Genomic DNA, 18,022 nt, shown 5'->3' with positions numbered 1-18,022 from the left:
GGCAATTTTCTGGCCATTCGATTTTCAGCCGAGACAGCAAAAATTTACACACACTAAAACACACAGCTGGAAGTGCTCCAAAATCAGTTTGCGTGCAGTGCTGCCAAATTACACGCGGAATTTTGCTTTTTAAATAGCGGGTAACTTTATTTAAATTTCAGTCTCTAGCTCTTATAGGTTCTAAGATCCTTGCGTTCATACATACTGACGGACATGGCTAGATCGACTCAGCTATTTATGCTGATCAAGAATAAATATACTTTATGGGGTCGGAGTTGCTTCCTTCTGCCTGTTACATACATTTGGCTTTCGCACAAATACAATATACCCTTATACCCATTTTTAATGGGTTCAGGGTATAAAAAGCCAAACTTCGTGAAAATCGGATGAGATTTGGCCGAGATATAGGGGTGATAATTTTTGACCCATGTCTAGATACGAATCTTGGGGTAAGATTTAGACATAAATTTCGACTAAAAAATCGCTGTTCAGATTTGAATGCCAGATTAATCTAGAGGGCAAACCATGAAGAAAAAGCCAAACTTCGTGAAAATCGGATGAGATTGGGTCGAGATATGGGGGTGGTAAGTTTTGACCCATGTCTATATACGAATCTTGGGGTAAGATTTGGACATGAATTTCGACTAAAAAATCGGTGTCGAGATTTGAATGCCACATTAATCTTGAGGGAAAACCATGAAGAAAAAGCCAAACTTCGTGAAAATCGGATGAGATTTGGCCGAGATATGAGCGTGGTAAGTTTTGACCTATGTCTATATACGAATCTTGGGGTAAGATTTGGACATGAATTTCGACTAAAAAATCACTGTTCAGATTTGAATGCCAGATTAATATAGAAGGAAAACCATGAAGATAAAGCCAAACTTCGTGAAAATCGGATGAGATTTGGCCGAGATATGGGGGTGGTAAGTTTTGACCCATGTCTATATACGAATCTTGGGCTAAGATTTGGACATGAATTTCGACTAAAAAATCGGTGTCGAGATTTGAATGCCAGATTAATCTAGAGGGAAAACCATAAAGAAAAGGCCAAACTTCGTGAAAATCGGCTGAGATTTGGTCGAGATATGGGGGTGGTAAGTTTTGACCCATGTCTATATACGAATCTTGGGGTAAGATTTGGACATGAATTTCGACTAAAAAATCGGTGTCGAGATTTGAATGCCAGATTAATCTAGAGGGAAAACCATGAAGAAAAAGCCAAACTTCGTGAAAATCGGATGAGATTTGGCCGAGATATGGGGGTGGTAATTTTTGACCCATGTCTATATACGAATTTTGGGGTAAGATTTGGACATGAATTTCGACTAAAAAATCGGTGTCGAGATTTGAATGCCAGATTAATCTAGGGGGAAAACCATAAAGAAAAGGCCAAACTTCGTGAAAATCGGCTGAGATTTGGTCGAGATATGGGGGTGGTAAGTTTTGACCCATGTCTATATACGAATCTTGGGGTAAGATTTGGACATGAATTTCGACTAAAAAATCGGTGTCGAGATTTGAATGCCACATTAATCTTGAGGGAAAACCATGAAGAAAAAGCCAAACTTCGTGAAAATCGGATGAGATTTGGCCGAGATATGGGGGTGGTAATTTTTGACCCATGTCTATATACGAATCTTGGGGTAAGATTTGGACATGAATTTCGACTAAAAAATCGGTGTCGAGATTTGAATGCCAGATTAATCTAGAGGGCAAACCATGAAGAAAAAGCCAAACTTCGTGAAAATCGGATGAGATTTGGTCGAGATATGGGGGTGGTAAGTTTTGACCCATGTCTATATACGAATCTTGGGGTAAGATTTGGACATGAATTTCGACTAAAAAATCGGTGTCGAGATTTGAATGCCACATTAATCTTGAGGGAAAACCATGAAGAAAAAGCCAAACTTCGTGAAAATCGGATGAGATTTGGCCGAGATATGAGCGTGGTAAGTTTTGACCTATGTCTATATACGAATCTTGGGGTAAGATTTGGACATGAATTTCGACTAAAAAATCACTGTTCAGATTTGAATGCCAGATTAATATAGAAGGAAAACCATGAAGATAAAGCCAAACTTCGTGAAAATCGGATGAGATTTGGCCGAGATATGAGCGTGGTAAGTTTTGACCTATGTCTATATACGAATCTTGGGGTAAGATTTGGACATGAATTTCGACTAAAAAATCACTGTTCAGATTTGAATGCCAGATTAATATAGAAGGAAAACTATGAAGATAAAGCCAAACTTCGTGAAAATCGGATGAGATTTGGCCGAGATATGGGGGTGGTAAGTTTTGACCCATGTCTATATACGAATCTTGGGCTAAGATTTGGACATGAATTTCGACTAAAAAATCGGTGTCGAGATTTGAATGCCAGATTAATCTAGAGGGAAAACCATAAATAAAAGGCCAAACTTCGTGAAAATCGGCTGAGATTTGGTCGAGATATGGGGGTGGTAAGTTTTGACCCATGTCTATATACGAATCTTGGGGTAAGATTTGGACATGAATTTCGACTAAAAAATCGGTGTCGAGATTTGAATGCCAGATTAATCTAGAGGGAAAACCATGAAGAAAAAGCCAAACTTCGTGAAAATCGGATGAGATTTGGCCGAGATATGGGGGTGGTAATTTTTGACCCATGTCTATATACGAATTTTGGGGTAAGATTTGGACATGAATTTCGACTAAAAAATCGGTGTCGAGATTTGAATGCCAGATTAATCTAGGGGGAAAACCATAAAGAAAAGGCCAAACTTCGTGAAAATCGGCTGAGATTTGGTCGAGATATGGGGGTGGTAAGTTTTGACCCATGTCTATATACGAATCTTGGGGTAAGATTTGGACATGAATTTCGACTAAAAAATCGGTGTCGAGATTTGAATGCCAGATTAATCTAGAGGGAAAACCATGAAGAAAAAGCCAAACTTCGTGAAAATCGGATGAGATTTGGCCGAGATATGGGGGTGGTAATTTTTGACCCATGTCTATATACGAATTTTGGGGTAAGATTTGGACATGAATTTCGACTAAAAAATCGCTGTTCAGATTTGAATGCCAGATTAATATAGAGGGAAAACCACAAAGAAAAAGCCAAACTTCGTGAAAATCGGATGAGATTTGGTAGAGATATGGGGGTGGTAAGTTTTGACCCATGTCTATATACGAATCTTGGGGTAAGATTTGGACATGAATTTCGACTAAAAAATCGGTGTCGAGATTTGAATGCCAGATTAATCTAGAGGGCAAACCATGAAGAAAAAGCCAAACTTCGTGAAAATCGGATGAGATTTGGTCGAGATATGGGGGTGGTAAGTTTTGACCCATGTCTATATACGAATCTTGGGGTAAGATTAGGACATGAATTTCGACTAAAAAATCGGTGTCGAGATTTGAATGCCACATTAATCATGAGGGAAAACCATGAAGAAAAAGCCAAACTTCGTGAAAATCGGATGAGATTTGGCCGAGATATGAGCGTGGTAAGTTTTGACCTATGTCTATATACGAATCTTGGGGTAAGATTTGGACATGAATTTCGACTAAAAAATCACTGTTCAGATTTGAATGCCAGATTAATATAGAAGGAAAACCATGAAGATAAAGCCAAACTTCGTGAAAATCGGATGAGATTTGGCCGAGATATGGGGGTGGTAAGTTTTGACCCATGTCTATATACGAATCTTGGGCTAAGATTTGGACATGAATTTCGACTAAAAAATCGGTGTCGAGATTTGAATGCCAGATTAATCTAGAGGGAAAACCATAAAGAAAAGGCCAAACTTCGTGAAAATCGGCTGAGATTTGGTCGAGATATGGGGGTGGTAAGTTTTGACCCATGTCTATATACGAATCTTGGGGTAAGATTTGGACATGAATTTCGACTAAAAAATCGGTGTCGAGATTTGAATGCCAGATTAATCTTGAGGGAAAACCATGAAGAAAAAGCCAAACTTCGTGAAAATCGGATGAGATTTGGCCGAGATATGGGGGTGGTAATTTTTGACCCATGTCTATATACGAATTTTGGGGTAAGATTTGGACATGAATTTCGACTAAAAAATCGCTGTTCAGATTTGAATGCCAGATTAATATAGAGGGAAAACCATAAAGAAAAAGCCAAACTTCGTGAAAATCGGATGAGATTTGGTCGAGATATGGGGGTGGTAAGTTTTGACCCATGTCTATATACGAATCTTGGGGTAAGATTTGGACATGAATTTCGACTAAAAAATCGGTGTCGAGATTTGAATGCCACATTAATCTAGAGGGAAAACCATGAAGAAAAAGCCAAACTTCGTGAAAATCGGATGAGATTTGGCCGAGATATGGGGGTGGTAAGTTTTGACCCATGTCTATATACGAATCTTGGGGTAAGATTTGGACATGAATTTCGACCAAAAAATCGGTGTCGAGATTTGAATGCCACATTAATCTTGAGGGAAAACCATGAAGAAAAAGCCAAACTTCGTGAAAATCGGATGAGATTTGGCCGAGATATTGGGGTGGTCATTTTTGACCCATGTCTATATACGAATCTTGGGGTAAGATTTGGACATGAATTTCGACTAAAAAATCGGTGTCGAGATTTGAATGCCACATTAATCTAGAGGGAAAACCATGAAGAAAAAGCCAAACTTCGTGAAAATCGGATGAGATTTGACCGAGATATGGGGGTGGTAAGTTTTGACCCATGTCTATATACGACCAAAAAATCGGTGTCGAGATTTGAATGCCACATTAATCTTGAGGGAAAACCATGAAGAAAAAGCCAAACTTCGTGAAAATCGGATGAGATTTGGCCGAGATATAGGGGTGATAATTTTTGACCCATGTCTAGATACGAATCTTGGGGTAAGATTTGGACATAAATTTCGACTAAAAAATCGCTGTTCAGATTTGAATGCCAGATTAATCTAGAGGGAAAACCATGAAGAAAAAGCCAAACTTCGTGAAAATCGGATGAGATTTGGTCGAGATATGGGGGTGGTAAGTTTTGACCCATGTCTATATACGAATCTTGGGCTAAGATTTGGACATGAATTTCGACTAAAAAATCGGTGTCGAGATTTGAATGCCACATTAATCTTGAGGGAAAACCATGAAGAAAAAGCCAAACTTCGTGAAAATCGGATGAGATTTGGCCGAGATATGAGCGTGGTAAGTTTTGACCCATGTCTATATACGAATCTTGGGGTAAGATTTGGACATGAATTTCGACTAAAAAATCATTGTTCAGATTTGAATGCCAGATTAATATAGAAGGAAAATCATGAAGATAAAGCCAAACTTCGTGAAAATCGGATGAGATTTGGCCGAGATATGGGGGTGGTAAGTTTTGACCCATGTCTATATACGAATCTTGGGCTAAGATTTGGACATGAATTTCGACTAAAAAATCGGTGTCGAGATTTGAATGCCAGATTAATCTAGAGGGAAAACCATAAAGAAAAAGCCAAACTTCGTGAAAATCGGCTGAGATTTGGTCGAGATATGGGGGTGGTAAGTTTTGACCCATGTCTATATACGAATCTTGGGGTAAGATTTGGACATGAATTTCGACTAAAAAATCGGTGTCGAGATTTGAATGCCAGATTAATCTAGAGGGAAAACCATGAAGAAAACGCCAAACTTCGTGAAAATCGGATGAGATTTGGCCGAGATATGGGGGTGGTAATTTTTGACCCATGTCTATATACGAATCTTGGGGTAAGATTTGGACATGAATTTCGACTAAAAAATCGGTGTCGAGATTTGAATGCCACATTAATATAGAAGGAAAACCATGAAGAAAAATCCAAACTTCGTGAAAATCGGATGAGATTTGGCCGAGATATGGGGGTGGTAATTTTTGACCCATGTCTATATACGAATCTTGGGGTAAGATTTGGACATGAATTTCGACTAAAAAATCGGTGTCGAGATTTGAATGCCACATTAATCTAGAGGGAAAACCATGAAGAAAAAGCCAAACTTCGTGAAAATCGGCTGAGATTTGGTCGAGATATGGGGGTGGTAACTTTTGACCCATGTCTATATACGAATCTTGGGGTAAGATTTGGACATGAATTTCAACTAAAAAATCGGTGTCGAGATTTGAATGCCACATTAATCTTGAGGGAAAACCATAAAGAAAAAGCCAAACTTCGTGAAAATCGGATGAGATTTGGCCGAGATATGGGGGTGGTAATTTTTGACCCATGTCTATATACGAATTTTGGGGTAAGATTTGGACATGAATTTCGACTAAAAAATCGCTGTTCAGATTTGAATGCCAGATTAATATAGAGGGAAAACCATAAAGAAAAAGCCAAACTTCGTGAAAATCGGATGAGATTTGGTCGAGATATGGGGGTGGTAAGTTTTGACCCATGTCTATATACGAATCTTGGGGTAAGATTTGGACATGAATTTCGACTAAAAAGTCGGTGTCGAGATTTGAATGCCACATTAATCTAGAGGGAAAACCATGAAGAAAAAGCCAAACTTCGTGAAAATCGGATGAGATTTGGCCGAGATATGGGGGTGGTAAGTTTTGACCCATGTCTATATACGAATCTTGGGGTAAGATTTGGACATGAATTTCGACCAAAAAATCGGTGTCGAGATTTGAATGCCACATTAATCTTGAGGGAAAACCATGAAGAAAAAGCCAAACTTCGTGAAAATCGGATGAGATTTGGCCGAGATATTGGGGTGGTCATTTTTGACCCATGTCTATATACGAATCTTGGGGTAAGATTTGGACATGAATTTCGACTAAAAAATCGGTGTCGAGATTTGAATGCCACATTAATCTTGAGGGAAAACCATGAAGAAAAAGCCAAACTTCGTGAAAATCGGATGAGATTTGGCCGAGATATGGGGGTGGTAATTTTTGACCCATGTCTATATACGAATTTTGGGGTAAGATTTGGACATGAATTTCGACTAAAAAATCGCTGTTCAGATTTGAATGCCAGATTAATATAGAGGGAAAACCATAAAGAAAAAGCCAAACTTCGTGAAAATCGGATGAGATTTGGTCGAGATATGGGGGTGGTAAGTTTTGACCCATGTCTATATACGAATCTTGGGGTAAGATTTGGACATGAATTTCGACCAAAAAATCGGTGTCGAGATTTGAATGCCACATTAATCTTGAGGGAAAACCATGAAGAAAAAGCCAAACTTCGTGAAAATCGGATGAGATTTGGCCGAGATATTGGGGTGGTCATTTTTGACCCATGTCTATATACGAATCTTGGGGTAAGATTTGGACATGAATTTCGACTAAAAAATCGGTGTCGAGATTTGAATGCCACATTAATCTAGAGGGAAAACCATGAAGAAAAAGCCAAACTTCGTGAAAATCGGATGAGATTTGGCCGAGATATGGGGGTGGTAAGTTTTGACCCATGTCTATATACGAATCTTGGGCTAAGATTTGGACATAAATTTCGACTAAAAAATCGTTGTTCAGATTTGAATGCCAGATTAATCTAGAGGGAAAACCATGAAGAAAAAGCCAAACTTCGTGAAAATCGGATGAGATTTGGCCGAGATATGGGGGTGGTAATTTTTGACCCATGTCTATATACGAATCTTGGGGTAAGATTTGGACATGAATTTCGAATAAAAAATCGGTGTCGAGATTTGAATGCCAGATTAATCTAGAGGGAAAACCATGAAGAAAAAGCCAAACTTCGTGAAAATCGGATGAGATTTGGCCGAGATATGGGGGTGGTAATTTTTGACCCATGTCTATATACGAATCTTGGGGTAAGATTTGGACATGAATTTCGACTAAAAAATCGCTGTTCAGATTTGAATGCCAGATTAATATAGAGGGAAAACCATGAAGAAAAATCCAAATTTCGTGAAAATCGGATGAGATTTGGCCGAGATATGGGGGTGGTAATTTTTGACCCATGTCTATATACGAATCTTGGGTAAGATTTGGACATGAATTTCGACTAAAAAATCGTTGTCGAGATTTGAATGCCACATTAATCTAGCGGGAAAACCATGAAGAAAAAGCCAAACTTCGTGAAAATCGGATGAGATTTGGCCGAGATATGAGGGTGGTAATTTTTGACCCATGTCTATATACGAATCTTGGGGTAAGATTTGGACATGAATTTCGACTTAAAAATCGCTGTTCAGATTTGAATGCCAGATTAATCTTGAGGGAAAACCATGAAGAAAAATCCTATATCATATATATATTCTATTTTGGAAGCTATATGTCAAGTTTGGTGACTCTAGTTCTTATTATTTACTCTACTTGCCCAAAAAACAGGATATCGATATCGATTTTTATCGATTGCTTGGAAACGGAGTAACGGAGTTATCGATTATCGGAAACAAACTCGATCTGCGCGGGAGCTAGGAGCATCTACATCAACAATTTCTCTAGCTCTAAAATTAGTAGCATTTTGAAGACTGACAACATTGCCCCTATCAAAGGTTGTCATCATTTTTATTAATTTGTTGTCCAAATTAACTGTATTTAATAATTTCTGCTGGGCTATTTAATGGGTATTTCTGAAGATTCTAGAAGAACAGAAAACAATATAAACCTCTTTTGCAGAGCAATAATTTCTACATTTTTTAATATTCCGCCTAAATATTGCTCTTTAATGCGATTCACTTCGATTCCCATTTGTTGAAGTTACAATAGTCAAATTATGAAAGTATTTCATAAAAGAAATGTAATATTAAGAAAAATTCCTATACAACAAATATTTCTAGCATTTTCCCGCTGTTAAACCCGCTTTAATTACAGCGGCAATTGGCAGCACTGTTTACATGCAGCTAAGAATTTAAGCAGCGCCATCTGTGCGAAGGGAGAGAAAAGCAGCCAGTAGCCAATTAGACAACGCTAAATGACAGGAGAATCCCACGCGGCTGTCAGGCACATCAATATCAATGTCCGCCATCTGCAGTTATCTCTGTGTGGTGTGGTGTGGTGTGGTATGGTGGCCACTTTTGGCGCAGAGGCGTTGAAGGCCCTCTGTCAGTGTTTGTCGCACAAAATAAATTCAACTTGGCACTGGCTGGATGAGGACAAAAGGGCAAGCGAGCGGGCGGTCAGGCGGCTGCTGCTACTGGGCTTGTGGGTTGCGGATGCTCTCCGTAATGGCGGCCCACTGGTTGCACTCTATCCATGAATATTTTAATAATGCACCACCCCACGCCCAGCGCCCAGCTGCAAATTGCTGTAAAAGCCTTGAGCTCCTTTTGTTGTCATGAAAAATGGCCGACTGGAATGGTTGGGAAAATGCATTGCAAAGCCCTCTGGCTGGGCCAGCGGGTTTAGCGTGGGCCGCTGTTCCACTCATTGGCATATTGGCCAAAATGCTGTTGCCACCCACTCGTGCCCGGTTCAAATGTGCGCAAACAACATTCTGACAGGGCAAATATGTTTTCGACGCAATAAATCTCTGCTGCGTAGGCGCCGTTGCCACCCGTCGCTTTCAACAATACTAGGCAGGGCCCTACCCGCTGACAGCTCACTTCATGGGGAACCAGTTCCCCACATTAAAAACAGTTTCGAGTACTCGTTTTTAATTGGAACTCGCATCTGCATGAGCAGCATCAGCAGCATCAGCGGCAGCAGCTTTCCAGCTGTGGAACGGCGCCTGCCACCCACTGTACGTTGCAATTGGGTTGCCAGATCGTTGGCTAAACTGCATAATTCGCATGCTTCCGCACTTTCAAATTGTAAGTATTGAGCAGCTTATCCCATATATTCAAGTATATATATGTACATATACATACACATACGTACATATATTCCATTATTTATAGAATATAAATCTTGATTTCAAGGCAAGGCAAAACAAACTCAAACGAAACGAATGAAACAATAAAACAAACGGCGATTACAACAGCGACACCTTTTGTGCATTTGCCTCAATACCAAAATCGACAACAAAAACTGCGCAATTATTGCCAATCAGACAGAGCGAGATAGTGCGATCGGACAAGAATGTACGCGGGAAGGGGGGGGGGGGGGGGGGGGGGGGGGGGGGTATATAAAGAACGCAAGAGCGAAAGAGAGCGGCAGATGGGAAGAGTTTTGTTTGCTATTGCTGAATTCTACTCGTTATGCGATTCACATTTTCCAAATGTTAACAAAGCGTGTTCGATTTGCACACATGCATGTAAGTATATACATATATACATATATGTACGTATAGCTAGGTGCATAATCAGGTAACTGAATTATCAGCCAGACTGGATTCTGACAAGAAGAGCCTGACAAATGCGGAAAAGCTTCAACAAATTGAGACGCTAAGTGTTTCTGTGTGTGTGTGTGTAAAAATAGCTGGGAATTGGGCACACAAATAGATTTACATATATATGTATACATTAAATGTATGCTTTAAGTATAGATATATAAATATATGTACATATGTATATGTATATTTGTCATTCATATATACGCCGTTTGTTTATATGTATGCATATTTGTGTTTGCCTTTGTGAGTGCGCTTTAAACACATACATATATGTACATATATACATTTGTATCTATATGCTAGAGATGACACGAAACGATCACAAGTTTTGGGCACGAACAATTAAAGTAACTGTTCTATATGTCACATCCTACATACAGTTGTTATTTGGGAATTCGTGCCTCATGCAAGAGAGAGAGAGAGAGAGAGAGAGAGAGAGTATCTACTTTCTAGCTCGTCCGTATTTGTGTCACGAAAGAGGGCACGACTTGGACTCATCTCTAATAGAAACATATGTACACAAGTATTTAATTGCCATTACGCGACGCGTTTTCGTTGATTTTTTTTTTGTTTTTTTTTCTTTTATTTCTTGTTATTTACCTTTTGCTTGGTTGTTTGTTGTTTTGGTTTTTGTTTTTTGGTTTTGGTAGAAAAAAGAAAAGCCCAAAAAGGGCCCACACAGCTGACAACGTTTGGTGAAAGTCTGCCCCGGCGAATCGATTCCCCACCACCGCCCGGCCCCAACGACGACCTTTGCAGCCATACGGCGGCTGGGACGTGTTTATGTTGTTTCATAATCGACAAATTTACATATCTACAATTTGACCACGAGACGTGCAGCTGATTATCGTGTGTATACACTTATGTACATATCTACGTAAGCGTGTGTGAATATACATAAATGTCTGCATGTATACATGTCTGTGTGTGTGTGTACAATTCCCCTAGTTGTAAGTATTTGTCAGCTTGTGGGCAGTTGCCGTTAAAGTCGCTCATGTCTGCAACTGACACACCTGAGAAAGTAGCTCAGCCCGGCTGAAGGGGGGCGCAGACGTAGGTCAGTGGCAACTGAGGCGAGTGTTGTATAGCGTCTGACAGTCTCTCCCTCTCTCATTCTGCAGAACAGTGCTGCCAAGTTTTGCGCAAGCAAAAGCAGCTAGAACTCTAGCAGGAATAAAAGTCTGAACCGAAAAAAGCCGACAAGCAGACTTTTTCTTATTTTATTTGCTTATCATATATGCCAAGTATTTTATACCTTATCCATGCACTACGCGTATTTATATTTACTTTGTTTTATGGCTTTAAATGATTCACGAACAGAAATAGTTGTAAAATAGTCACTTTGTATTATCCGCAAGCGCAGTTTTATAAATAGCCTCAGTGCACGGGACCAAAAAAAAAGCGGAATTGCCGTGTGTGTGTGTGCATATTGGGGCCTTATCTAATCAACAAGTTGCTTTGGCAGCCAGATGGTGACGCGCAGCGCGACTGCTGCTCGATTGAGGTGCAACAATTTGTCTGCAATTGCCAACAGTTACCGCAGCAACTGGCCCAAAAATACTTTAGGCCGCGCTTAAAAAGCTGTTTGACAGGTTTTTCGCCTTTACAGCCATGTCGTGTGGCCGGCCGGTATGCAGTTCGGAGCTCGAAGCTCGACGCTGAAAGCCAAAGCTAAAATGCGGCTGAATGGCAGTTCCTGCCACAGAATGAGGCGGCAATGTTTAGGGGAATATAGAGAGGGCTGGGGAGGGGTGCCAGCCGAGGCAGGAAACATTGTAGCATTGAACATGCACAACAATTTTGTCTTGGACTTTGAGTTCCTTTTGTTTTGCTGGCACTGAAGCAGAAGGGGAGCAAGGGCAGCGCGGGCAGCAAAGGGTATGCAGTGCAGTTAAATGGAGTTCGTCGCCTCTGCCGGTCGTTCGGTCTGTCTGTTTGTCTGTCTGTCGTCTGGCTGTTTGTCATGCCAAAAGGGCCAGCAATGAGGCATTTATGCGGCTTTCCATTTACATAGTCGTAATACTTATTTATTTTGCCCGCTGTTGCAAGTCAAGTTGCAGGAGCCGGGCGAGGGGGGAAAAGGGGAAAGAGGGGGCAGGCCCACTCGAATGAGTCATGCAAACGGTGCTGGGGAGCATTGGCCAATGCCAGCGCCAGCTTTAAAAGCTGCATTCAATATAATTTACATATGCTGCGGCGACTTGTCATGAATGCAAAGAAAAACCGAATCCGAAACAACAACATTTCTGAAGGAAAGTGCCAGAAACTTTGGTCACATGCAAAACAAGAAAGAACAGTTATTTTCGAAATTCGCCGAAGCTTGAATACCCTTGCCGATGACAGTGTTGTGTAATGTGCGAAGCTGATGCAATTTTATTAAGCTTTTATAACTTTTATGTTACGTCATGAGCCTATGCAGCTTAGATGTTTGAATGTTGAGCTAGCAAACGGAAAGTCGTTGGTTCAAGCCCCCAAAAATGAGCCTAAATTAAAAACAAAACAATGAAATGGAAAATGAATGCGAAGGTATAGACGCATAGTAGCAATTCGAGCTAATGAGTGAATGATAATGAAATATAGTATATATATGGTATATCGATATAGCATTATCGATATTTTGAATCCAAAATAGCGGCTTACATTGAGAAGAGGGAAGCTTGTAAGTAGTTGGAGTAGTTAGCTATGCACTACCTGCCACAAAAAGGCAATGGGAAATAAATGAATATCAACTCAGGCTAACTTCTTGATATTGATATTGCAAAAAGAAGTATGATACCCTCAGGAAGTGTATCTCAATTATGTCCAAGGAAAGTGCCAGCAACTTTGGTCACATGCAAAAAAAAATAATCGTAAATGTTATCGTTGATCGATAGGCAAATGAGAGCGTGAAGAACGCAGCGAATGCCCGCATGTTGCCCAATTGAGGTGAAACAGGCGACGAGCTGGCAACATCAGCAACAAGAACAACAACTAGTTTGTGTGTGCGTGTGTGTGTGAGTGTGGAGAAACTGGGGCGCAATCTGCGTGTGGAATGTGCATCAGCTGGGCCCAGTTTGCCCGAGTGCGGAAGCAGGCAGATTGAAAGCAATCAAATAATGAAAACGAGGTGTAGAGTTTGGGGGGGGGAAGAGTGTGCGGGCGTGAGAGCGGAAGTGCGTAAATCAAGTGGAAAAACAAACGGAAAAACAGAAAGTGGGCAACTCCCCGACAAGCAGGCAGGCAGGCAGGCAGGAGATGACCTCAATTTGCATTTAATCGGACAAAGTGCTCGTGAATAGTGCAGCAAAGCGCATAAATCGCAGCCAATTTTGCCAATTATTTGGCGTTTAGTGCCAAGGACAAAAAGAAACTGAAAAATCATTTTCGCCAGCGGTTGGCCGAAAATGAAATACCCTTAACTAACAGCCGAACAATAAACCGAACCGAACGTTAACATGTTTTTTTTTTTTTCCTGGCAATTTAAATTTTATTATTAATTTACAACGAAGAGAAATTTATTTCTCTGCATATGAAAAACTTTTTTTTTTTTTTACTAATTTCGTTCAATAAAAGTTTGTAAATAGAATAAATTGAATTGATCTATTTCAAATTGGAATGTAATTGAAAAGTTGAAACTTAATTGGAATGCGAGAAATTTCGGTTCAAATCAATCGATGTAGCTAGCCAGGATTACGAGCCAAAGGCATCGCATCGCAGCTAATAGTCAATATACCCCATTGTCAAAGGGTACCAAGTGCATTGAGAGCACGTAGCATGCACCACACGACGTCTTATTCTGTTTTCGGGGCTTTGCATGCCAGCCCAAATTAGAAACGCCAATGCCAAAATAATTTCATTTGATTTCAGACCAAGTGGCTCTGCCAATTGAAAGTTTGTCTGCGATTTGCATTTCCAAATTGGTGGCTCGACACAAATGGTGAAACGAAATTGCTTTCGCTTTCGCTGTTAGCCGCAAACGCCCCCGCCGCACAAGCCCCCCCTCCCCCTCCATCTTCGGTGCCTCACTGACTCCCTCGCTGTGCAGCGGACAGGTCTAATCGGTGATGTGTTGTGGGGTCGGTCAATGCATTCGAACCGAATTATCGGTCAATCACACAGAGCACACAGATTGCAGCTTATCTGCGGTAAAGTGAGCGTTTATATGCACATTAAACAGCATAACAGCGAGTAGCGAGAAGGAGGGGAAGCTGAAATGAACTAACGAGGTGGATACGAAAGCACACAGGTAACGAAGAAGAGATAGCGATCAAGGCGCAGCTGTAGCAAGTAACGAGAATGAAGTAAATAGTAACGAGTAGATTGTTGTTGTTAATAGTAACGAGTCGAAGAGTGTAATAAGGAAGTGCTACTATAAGGAATAAGTGTAACTGCTCTCTGATGAGAATAAGAGCAACGAGTAGTAAGTAAATTATTTACTTAAAAAGTAGCGAGTAAAGTCGTTACTCACTATCAGCCAATCATACTTAAATCATAATTCAAACGAGCAGCCAGAGTTGCGAGTTTTGCGTAGCAATAAAGAAATTGCTAACTCACTTCAGCGAATACAAGATATTGTGTAGAGAGTAACTAGTAAATGATTACCAAATATAATAAGAGCATCAGCAAGTAAGTACACTGAAGTCAAGTACAATTTATGGATTGAGTGTCTGCAAGATTTGCTCATATACATTTATACATTATACATTACATGTATATAGTAACGAGTAACTAATGTTAATAGTGTACCGCATAACGAGTGAAACCTTTACTCAAATAAAGGAGGAGTACAAGTAGTTGTAATTAGCCACACTCAGCGAGTAACCAGCTAATATCGAGTAATAAGTAACGAGTAGATCGGCTTAAATACAATAGCAAGCAGGTAGTTCAAATACTCACACTAACAGTGTACCGCAAAACGAGTGAAAAATGTACTCAAATAAAGGATAAGTACAAGTAGTTGTAATTAGACACAGTCAGCGAGTAACCAACAAGTAACGAGTAATAAGTAGCGAGTAGATCGGCTTATATACAAAAGCAAACAGGTAGTTCAAATACTCACAGTACACCCGAACAGCGTGTGCAGACAAACGAGCCGATGGTCATGTTCACGTAGGTGGGCCCCTTCTGGTTGCAATCGAAGCACTGGCGATTGCCTGCGCCTCTGTTAACCAGCTCCCGCAGCGCTAGCAGGTATTTGTCGTCCTGTTTTTTGCGCACTGCCATATTGCTATTGCTATTGCTATTGTTGTTGTTGTTGTTGTTGTTGTTGCTGTTGTTGTTGCTGCTGCTGCTGTTGTTGTCGTCGTTTGCTTTGTTTCCTGCTTCCGTCTGCCCGCTGTCCTCCAGCCACTCGGTGTCCGAATCGTAGGCGTTGCTGCCGTTATAACGTGAATGAGGCTGATAGATGTCAGCCGCGTGTGGGACACTGCTGTTGTAAACGTAGACGAACTGAATTTTGCCTGATTTACAGCTAACACGATCAAGTTCCAAACTTCGGTTACACGGGTGCGTGTGTGTGTGCGCGTGTGTGTGCGTGTTTGCGATTATGTGTGTGTCCGTGTGTCTGTGTGTGCGTGTTTGTGCAACCGCTTTACGCAACGCTTGACCTTTCTTCGGCTGCAAATCACAAAGAAGAACAACAACAAACGCCGCTGACACCGCCGCCACACATTTACCAAAAAATATATATATAAATGTGTAAGTGTATTGGTGTTTGTGTTTCTGTGTGTGTCTGTATGTGTGTTATAATTTATCAGGCAGCAAGCAAAAATATTTTCTCGTTTATTTGTTATTGTTTACGTTTAATTTTTACACTGCACTCTTTGCTCTCTCACATACACGAGAAAACCCAACAACACTGGTTTTCGTTTTTGCTTCTTTTTACATTAATTGAATTTATTTACACACTTTTGCAGCGCACTCTGCCCGCTGCTGCTGCTGCGCTCAATTGGCCCACAACACACTGAATCACACACGCTGCGCCTTGTCTTCGTTGTTACTGTTGCTGTTGTTGTTGTTGTTATTAACAGAATTAAGCACAACAGAAATTCTCTTTTAATAACAAACTGCTAGAGACGCCCGTCCGACGATTCACGACACGACTGAACGTCGTAAACTTGAAAAATGAACTGACTATGCTATAGTGTGGCCGTAGTTGGGTTAAGCAGCAAATGCTGCTCGACTGACCAGGCGCCAAAAATACCAAAAGCCAAGTTGGCAGCGCCACAATTCAAATTTCTATTCACAATTTCAAATTTGAAAATGTGTCTTAACGGCATCGGACAAATTTTCATATAGCTGCCCAAAAGAACAATTGATTATTATATGACAATTAATTCTGGTTGAAAATGATTTAATTAGCTGAATGCTACAGGTACGACATTTACTCATCCAAAGGCTTGCGCGCATTGCCTTTATTCGCAAATTTGCGTTTCTTAAATGTGGCGGGTGCACTGCTCGCTGTCTCCTCATCCAGGCCCGATATTGTTTTCTCCTTGAAACGCTTTACAGGTGGCTCAGTCTCCGTCACAGCGTTAACAACAGGTGCTGCATCATAATAATCCATTTTGGGCAACTGCCAATCGATGGGCTCGGCTGGTGGTCTACAAAGTAGTTATAAAATCTTAACAATTTTTGTATGTGGAAGAATTCTTTGGGCTTACCTGGTTTCGACCACCTGCCATTGGCCAATCTCCTTGGTGGCTGCCTCCTCTTCCGTTTTAAACTCCAGCCGTTTCTCTTCCTTAAGCTTCTTCTCCTTGGCATTCTCGGGATTGCGATATAGTTTTGCGTGTCGCTCGCGATTAAAGCGCGCCACCTCCTCGTCCGCATTGGCACGAAAGCGTAGCGATTCCTCTGCCTGCGTGAGCTGCTGTTGATCTATGGCCAACTGATTGATGCGTTCGTATTCCTCATAGGAGAGATAACCCTCCTTGGGTGGCTCCCAGACGGATTCATTTGTTTTCACATTCCAGTAATATGTATGGCCCTCATCGGACTTGCCCTCCACCCAGAGCGATGCGTCTGGCACCGTCTCGGCGGCAACTTTATCCACATTTACCCGACGCTGATCCTCCGCATCCTCATCGGAATCGCCCTCCAAACGCATTGGATCGATTTGGCGCGGCTTGCCGAACGGCCCAAGCTTGGCACTGCTGGAAGTTGTTGCGCTGAGTACGGTATTAATGGAACGGGCTGTCATGTCGCCGTGATAGCCGTGTATATCCTGAGCGTAGGACTTCATTGCCGCATCCTCCATTTTACGGATCTCTGCGTCCATCTTTTGTTTCTCCCGCTCCGACTTTTCGCTGTTGCGGCTGATTTCCGTGATGCGCTTGGATACATTTAGCTTGTGTCGCTTGCCACTCTCGTGAAACGCAATACTCTGCAGCAGTTAAATAATTGTAATAAACAATTCTTTAATTTTGTCCAAATATTTACTCACGGCTTTGTTGTCGCTCAACCAGCATTTGCAGAAGTCGCAATACTTGCGTTCATTCGACTTCCAGTACTCCGTCCTGCAAATCACATATTTATTAATAATATTACCCACAATTTGTTATAAATAATTCAATTTGTCTACTTACATTTTTATTAAATATTGTTTACACTTTGTTTCCTAAAATTTGTTTTGCCTGAGAAGTGTTGTAAAACGTGAACGGAGCAGCTGTGATAGCTGCTCTGATTTTGAGTAGCAGTTCGTTTCAGGCAAATAACGACAAAAATATTCGTAAATTAAGACAATACCTCGTTTTTTTCTGTCGTGAATACATAAAATTATAATAAGTAGTCAATATGATTGCCGACAA

At 40.9% G+C, this 18,022-nt stretch overlaps 2 protein-coding genes across 3 annotated transcripts in view; both read right to left on the bottom strand.

The window, feature by feature from the left end:
* The window catches only part of LOC115765873 (arf-GAP domain and FG repeat-containing protein 1), a 30,743-nt gene extending 14,788 nt beyond the window's left edge, over positions 1–15,955 (bottom strand). For both annotated transcript variants that reach the window (XM_030709610.1, XM_030709612.1), the window contains exon 1: positions 15,274–15,955. In XM_030709610.1, the coding sequence (XP_030565470.1) occupies positions 15,274–15,437 (164 nt within the window). In that variant the 5' untranslated portion in view covers positions 15,438–15,955. The remainder of the gene's footprint in view (positions 1–15,273) is intronic.
* A 594-nt stretch (positions 15,956–16,549) lies between these two features.
* On the bottom strand, positions 16,550–17,876 carry LOC115765899 (WW domain-binding protein 4). Its single transcript, XM_030709641.1, has 4 exons — positions 17,801–17,876; positions 17,659–17,731; positions 16,877–17,598; positions 16,550–16,816 (listed from the first exon to the last, which is right to left on the bottom strand). Coding segments are annotated over exons 1-4 (1,017 nt in total). The 5' UTR covers positions 17,803–17,876; the 3' UTR covers positions 16,550–16,596.
* Between the last annotated feature and the right edge of the window lie 146 nt (positions 17,877–18,022).

The sequence above is a fragment of the Drosophila novamexicana genome, unplaced genomic scaffold (assembly GCF_003285875.2).
Source record: "Drosophila novamexicana strain 15010-1031.04,08,12 unplaced genomic scaffold, DnovRS2.1 tig00001059-arrow-arrow-pilon, whole genome shotgun sequence".
Classification (NCBI taxonomy): domain Eukaryota; kingdom Metazoa; phylum Arthropoda; class Insecta; order Diptera; family Drosophilidae; genus Drosophila; species Drosophila novamexicana.
This window is presented reverse-complemented; position numbering and strand designations above follow the sequence as displayed.